The 7,364-nt window shown below is 43.5% G+C and overlaps 1 protein-coding gene across 1 annotated transcript in view; it reads left to right on the forward strand.

Moving 5' to 3' along the window:
* LOC146190804 (sorting nexin-25-like) overlaps positions 1–5,544 on the forward strand; it is a 33,126-nt gene extending 27,582 nt beyond the window's left edge. The window contains exons 22-23 of the mRNA XM_084601183.1: positions 617–714; positions 3,427–5,544. Coding sequence (XP_084457309.1) covers positions 617–714; positions 3,427–3,483 — 155 coding nt within the window. The 3' untranslated portion in view covers positions 3,484–5,544. The remainder of the gene's footprint in view (positions 1–616; positions 715–3,426) is intronic.
* Positions 5,545–7,364: the final 1,820 nt, after the last annotated feature.

Raw genomic sequence — 7,364 nt, forward strand, 5'->3', positions numbered from 1 at the left:
TGGTGGCAGCTGCCAGTCTGTTTCTTTCCCATTTCCATTTTCTAGTATCTGTACATTAGAAGCCAAGTAGCAATAATAATAGTAACAGTGGCCAAAGTGTAACTTGTATATTTAAGTCCTTTTGTATTGTTTCCAATCGCTTGTGCATTAATGTTGAGCTCTTCGCCCTGCCAGGGAGACTTCATTCACTCAGAAAGGCAGAAGTCATCTTAAGGCTAGCCACAGTCCTGCTTTAGGGAAGGAGGAGGAGGAAAAGAAAGTTTGTGTGTTTGATGGTCCATCTGAAGTGCAGTTAATACTTATATACAGCCACGTGCTCATTCGGTCATGTGGTAGTATCCGAATTTGATGATTTTGCTAAGTCCCTGCAGAGTTATCAGGCAATTTATGTTATGCACTGGTGTGGAAGTCATTGTGTTGGCACGGGCAATAAAATTTAAGAGAGCAGCAGTTTAATATGTTCTTTTCAGAAATGTTCAGGCTTTGGTCATTCTAAATACTAAAGCTACAGTGCTGGTTGAGGGGAAAAAGCGGGAAAATATCATGAAAGTGCTGGTTACGTTTTCATTTCTTGCTCTGCATAAAAACAAGCCTGTGATTTTGCTTTTGGTTACAGATATTCTTGATGTAGTTGGGCAGCAAAATGCTCGCAAGGGTGCAGCCAAAGCATTTGATGTCTTCCAAAATGTTCGTTTGAACAAGCAGCTTTTTTATGTAAGTTCTTCATGCTTTTTTATTAGGTCATGAGTTTACATGCAATTGTGTGTGTGTGCATGTGCATGCGTGCATGCACGTGCGTGCATGCACCAAGCATACTCGTTGCGACTTTTTGTAACCACTGAGAGTTCACTCACAACTCAGCGGTGCAAGTCTTCACAAAGTGGTTTCAGTGTCAGTGCCTTTATCTTCTGTTTTTTGAAAGGGAACATTATAACTGCAAGTTGCCAAACCTCCATCTGTGTGTTGCTATGTGTTTTGTTGAGTAAACAAAGCAAAACGCTCTTTTTGACTTCCATCTGATAATTCCGAGCTTTAGCAGGGGTGGAAGTATTGTTCCATTTTCTCCATTCTGCTTCGAACTGAATTTCCTGCTCCATCCTGCTCTAAAACGCAATATTGCTTCAAAACTGCTCCAAATGGGTTGCCTTGATGTTTTGCCGTTAAATTTAGTGAGACACGGTTTTGCCGCTCAGTGGGTAAATAATGATATTGCTTACAAAAAATTCGATTCGATGCAATTTTATTAGACGACTGCGAGAAGCACAGCATGGTGATGGCATGTTGTGAGTTGCGCGTAATGGCATGTTGGCATACACGGTATAGGGGCCACCCTAGTAAACATGATGGCAAGACGCTGGAAGCAGCAGTATCTCTTGTTGAGCATAATACATTTTTCATAAACTAGAAAAGTATGGAGGCTAATAAATGTTTGTTTACGAGTAAATTTGAAATTAAGTGATTTGCAGGAATTTATTGCCAAAGAAATGCATTGTGCATGTGACTTGGCACTTTCTCTCGGCTACTACGAGTCGTTAGAAAGCCTGTCTGGCTGCAAAGAACTACATGAGTTGTTGTAATGGTTCTGCTGTGAAAACAAGCAGGTACTTCATTATTGAGGCTGTCATGCCTATGCTAGACAAAAGCATACTTGAACTGCTATGGGAGTGATGCCACTTAGGTGCCAATCACTAAAAGTGTTCTCAGGAGTGTTGGAAAGCCATAGAGGGCTTATTGTCAGCATGTTGAAATTAAGGAATCACCAGCATAGCTCAAGCCACTGCCAGAAGCCACTGTCTGAAGGCAGTCAAGTAAGGAATCTGAAGGAGGAAGAGGCTATCCATGAGTGCCGACTGCCCTCCCCGAAGGCACTGCTGACCAGTGCCCAGAAATTTATTAGTACAAGCATAAGATCAAAAAACACATGCACAAGATAGGGAGTGGAAATGTGCTGCTCATCGATGTGAACTCCAAATTAGTGGGGGTGCTTGAGTACATCAAAGTGGGCTCCCTCTCTGAGTCTATCAAATCAAAATAGTGAAAAGCTTTTAGTTAAACTTGACGAAGTAACAAGGTTGATGACTAGGTGAGCTGGTAATCGTGCCAGCCTCGTCTTGTTTGCTGGCACTGTGTTTTCTGTGTTGTCGTTCGGCTGGTTTAAAATTAAACTTTATGTTCTGTTATCATGTGTAAAAGCAAGCATTTCATTTGTTGCTACTCTTTTCCAGAGTTTTACTCAGGTTGTGCTATTTTAAGGATCTCTGCACGTTTTGGCTATTTGTCGTGTCTTGTCAGAGATGCATGCATACTCAGTAAAGCATTGAACGTTGAATAAAAAGTGATCAGATCGGATTTTCTATGTCAGGAAGCAAAAATTGTCATAATTAAAAGTGTTTGAGCCTAGAAACATGCTCTAAAACATAATTTGAGGGCTCCTCCAAAGCTGCTTCAAAATTACTGCTCCCTGAGCTGCTCCAAAATGCTTGAGCCTGCTTCCACCACTGGTTTAGATAATAATATCATTAATACCCTTATTACCTGGGTTTTAACAGTAACTGAGCTGAATAGCAGATGAAAGTGTGCTGTACAGCAATGCCAACTGCCTTTAAGCTCCCAAGTGGCATTCAGTTTGGATCGAGCAGTTCCAGTTGAACAATTCAGTTGGCTAATTTGTTGTCAGTGAACTTGCTGTACTATATTGACCAAGTTTATTTCCTGCTCTGATTAGTTTCCAAAACTGCTTTTTTGGGTAGTAGTATAAGTCTGTAAGCCGGACTGTTTACTAATCAAATACATCCAAGCATGAACATGCAAAGCTATGTTAAAAATCTTTGGCCAGGTCAAAGATGCTTCTGTTGAATTTGCTTTTCTCTGGGCATTGTTGAGCTTGGCCTATGTAAAGACAAAGTTAACATAGAAGTTGTAATGCATTGAAGGAAACTAAAAGGACCCCAAAGCTTTTCTTATACTGTAATTCTCCACACTTGGTACTATCACATACCTCCTCCACTCCTTCCTGGAAAAATAAAGCATGCATATGTACATGCGTACGGACAGATGGATGTATGCATGTGCATGCATATATGTATGTACGTATGTATGATATGTATGTAATGTATGTGTGTGTGTATGTATGTAATGTATGTGTGCATGTGTGTGTGTGTGTGTGTGTGTGTGTGTGTGTGTGTGTGTGTGTGTGTATGTATGTATGTATGTATGTATGAACAGAGAGGAAAATATCAATTTTCTGCAGTCTACTACGGTTCAGTTCAGCGGCAGTTGAGCTCATCTGAAATTAGTTCCGTAGTCGGTTGAATGTTTTGTGAAATTGTCAGAGTAACAGGGTTGCAAGTTTTAAAATCAGTGCCAACCATTTACTTGGTTAAACACAAATTCTAAGTTCTGTGCATATGTTTTGTTTTTTTCCAGGACCTGTTGGAGGCATTTTTGCTGGAGTTTGCCCCAGAGCTGAAGCCTCATTCATGATGCGAGGCCCATATGAAGCCACATACAAGACTGCCCTCTGAAGGCCCACACATTTCTAGTCATTTTGTGCAGAATAGATTAGAGATTTTTAGAAAAATGATGTTAGGAACAGATGGAGAGGTTTAGTGATGAGGGTTGCTGCTTGTATGCAGATTCCTTATTGATTCTAGCACTTGCCTTTATTCAGCCACATATTACAAGTTTCGGTATTAGAAATTTAGTATGCTGGCTTGTGTCTAATATTAGAGTAGCCTTACTAAGTGAAACCATGCCAGAGTCCTATAGAGATAATTGAATATCTTAATATAATAGCTCTAAACTTATTAGCGGAATGACACTAGCTGTGGCACGCATAATGTCGACATTTGTCCACCTGCGTTATATTTGATTAGCTTGGATTTATTAGACCAGTACTAGATGCGACCTCAAGTCACGTTAGGTATGAGCCTTGTGTGCTACAATTCAAGCAGCTTGTATGAACGTTACCTTGCCACTTTTGTTACTTGTACCTTACTGTTTCGAAGAAGTTATTTATTTACTGCTTGTGTCATTCCAACACCTTGTGATAAGTATTTTTTTTATACAGGTGCAGAGTAGCACCCTTTGTTTTTTGTTTTCTGTCTTGCTCAGGTTTCCTTGTTTCTTCCACTCTGCTGACCTTGTGCACCCTCTGCCACACAACACCAGTAAAGTGCACTCTTCAGAATGTATGCAGTCTCTTTCGCACTTTCCAATTGCAGCTTCTGCTAGAGGTCAAGCTTGTGCTGCTGGGGCGATATGATTGTGGCGATATTGCACCAAACTGTGCCAAGGTTCAAGCCCTGCTACATTTTTACAAACTGTCAGCAATTTGCTTCAACAAAGGCAGCGAAGGCCATTTTTCAAGGAATGCTGTCTTCCCAAAATAAATGTTACATATGCTAGATTTCTAAGTCCAAGTTCAAAACATGCGTGATTACAGGCCAGCACCTATCTGTGAAGTAAGCAAGATGCGGTGGTGCCGTTGTCGCCACTTGAAAGTAACAACTGGGGATACAGCCCGTTGGAACGCATAAAAAGAAGAGTTTTCAAGGTAGCTCTATAATTTTGCTGTGTGCATATGAGGTCATGTCTTAGTGAACAAAAGCCAAGCATATCCCAGAACAGAATATGCAAGCATGGAATGCCATGTTAAAGCTGATTTACATATTTAAAATGCCACAATATGTGCGTGCTGGAGTTGATCCCCAGTTGGGAGGTGCAGTGTATGGAAGTACATGTAAACTGAATTTCCCAGAGTTGTTCTTTTTGTTTTTTTTCCCCGCAGTGCACCGTTAAAGGCGCATTAATGTCTAGCAAGTAGTTTGAGGAAGAGCATGAAAAAGTATGGAGCATCACTTTTGTGCAGATTTTGTTTAAAACGTCAAAATAAATGCATTACGGTTCCAGGCTTATTTGCCATGTTGTCAAGACATTGTCAGTGAGGTGTTCCTTGAAATTGCAAAAGCTTCTTATGTACTCTGACATTCTTCCATGTGCACTGCATTTGCTTGCAAATGCCTGCATTTATTTGTCCAAATGATACAGCTTAGACAACTCTACACAGAAGGCAGTCCAGTCGTCAGACGATGGGATGAGAAAACTGCTGCGCAGTTTTCTTACCCTTCTGCGTCTTATCAGAGGAGACTGGTTTCGGGTGCCGTGACGAGAGGCCACACCCTTACAGAGAAGTTGCGCTGCAATGTGCAAATAAATTTTGTATTCTGTAATTAGAGTGAATGGTTCAGGTTAATCGGAAATTTGAAGAAAAAAGGGAAGAACCTCTTTGCATATTTAACTATGCATTGATCAATATGGTCCTGCTGGTGTAGGTGGCTTGTCAAGATTGAATAAATTTTGGCATACACTGGTCAATGCTGTCCCACCAGTTTTTGGGACTTTCCAACAACTTATTGCCTTTGGTTTATAGTGGTCGTTGTTTTCCGATGACTCTTGACGGCTGGACAACATTGTACATATCATGACATGTGTGGGCCAATACTGGCTTGCAAATACTAACGAATTTGCAACATATATCAATGTATATATATCTTCTCGATCAATACTGGCCTGCCCTTCGCAGTGGCTTTTGAATATATTGTTACGGACGAGGAGGAAGCGGGAAGTGGTGCAAGCAAGAGCACTCGCGCAAGGCCCGCCGCGAGTCATCTCACTGTCATCGGCTGTCTTCTCTCTGTTCTGTGTTTATCGGCTTGTCGCATATAAACAATATTTTATACGTCATCACCGATATATAATTGCGATGGCTATATTGCGCCAGGTTTCGAGCCGTCGCGTGGTCCCGGCGGAGGCCACGCTTGACCTTGAACAGCCGAGGAGGAGGAGCAGGAGAAGACCGGTAACTTTCGCTCTCGCTCCTATTAGAGAAATTGAACTAATCTGGGTCCCGGCCCACTCGTCTAATCCGGGGAACGAGGTGGCTCACGCACAAGCCCGAGGTTTCGTCGACCGGGCAGTGAGCGCGCCCTCTGACCGGAATTTCACGAGGCACGGGCTAATTTCCTTTCGTGGTATTACCCACCACTTCAGGCTGGAAAGGTGCACATACCCGCCTCCCCACAAATCTTTGACAAATTTTTAACAAAAGCGCAGGAAGATACCTGGCGGCCCCGCCGGGGTGGTGCAGTGGTAAGACTCCCGACTACTGTGCCGGAGTACACGGGTTCGAACCCAAACTCGGCGGCTGCGTTTCGATGGAGGCGAAACGAGGAGGCGTCCGTGTGCTGTGCGATGTCAGCGCACGTTAAAGATCCCCAGGTGGTCGAAATTACTCCGTAGCCCTCCACTACGGTTCCTCTTTCCACTTTCATTCCCACCTTCCTCCCTTCCCTTACGGCGCGGTTGCGGTGTCCACAGAAAACAAGCGAGACAGTTACCGCGCCTTTCCCTTCCTATAAATAAATCAGTTTTTTTTTTACCTGGCGCCGACTACAAACGCACCCCCTCCTAAATCCGGCGGTACTTGCCCTGATGTACCCAGGCCAGTGCAACCCAAACTGCAATAAATGCAGCGAAAGAGCGACATACGACCACATTCTGTGGAACTGCGCAAATGATCCACCGCAGGCGAAATTATTACAGCAGAGAAAGGGGAGCCGTAGTGGAGGGCTACGAAGTAATTTCGACCTTTAACGGATCTTTAACGGGATCTTTAACGTGCGCTGACATCGCACAGCACACGGACGCCATTTCGTTTCGGGGCGGCGAATATGATAATTGGTTCACAGGAAGGGAAAAGCGCAAAGGTGTCACGCTCTGTGGACACCTGAACCGCGCCGTAAGGGAAGTGGTAAGGGTGGGAGTGAAGGTTGAAGGAAAGAAAGGGGAGCCGTAGTGGAGGGCAACGGTGTAATTTCGACCACCTGAGGATTTTTAACGTGCGCTGACATCGCACAGCACACGGACGCCTCTTCGTTAGTTTTTTTTTTTGCACTTTAGGTTTTTGGGAAAGGAAGGCTCTGTATCTCCGGGTGGACGTACCACGGCATCGTGAACACCGACACTTCACTAAGTCAAGGTCACTTGAAGGTCAAATTTGGTGCCACGCGAATACCGGTTCTACTATATAGCGCAGTGAACATTTAGCTTCAATTGTAAATTAGTTTATGAGAAATAAAAGGCGCAGTATCTGTCAAGGTCAACTGAAGGTGAAAACCTCCGTGACTGTGACGGTTTGGTTTGGTTTGTGGGGTTTAAGGTCCCAGATCAACTCAGGCTATGAGAGACGCCGTTGTGAAGGATTCCGGAAATTTCGACCACCTGGGGTTCTTTAACGTGCACTGACATCGCACAGCACACGGGCGCCTTGCTTTTCGCCTCCATCGAAAAGCTGCCGCCGAGGC

The sequence above is a fragment of the Amblyomma maculatum genome, chromosome 4, assembly GCF_055883805.1.
Source record: "Amblyomma maculatum isolate TAMU_Amacu chromosome 4, ASM5588380v1, whole genome shotgun sequence".
NCBI classification, from domain to species: Eukaryota; Metazoa; Arthropoda; class Arachnida; order Ixodida; family Ixodidae; genus Amblyomma; species Amblyomma maculatum.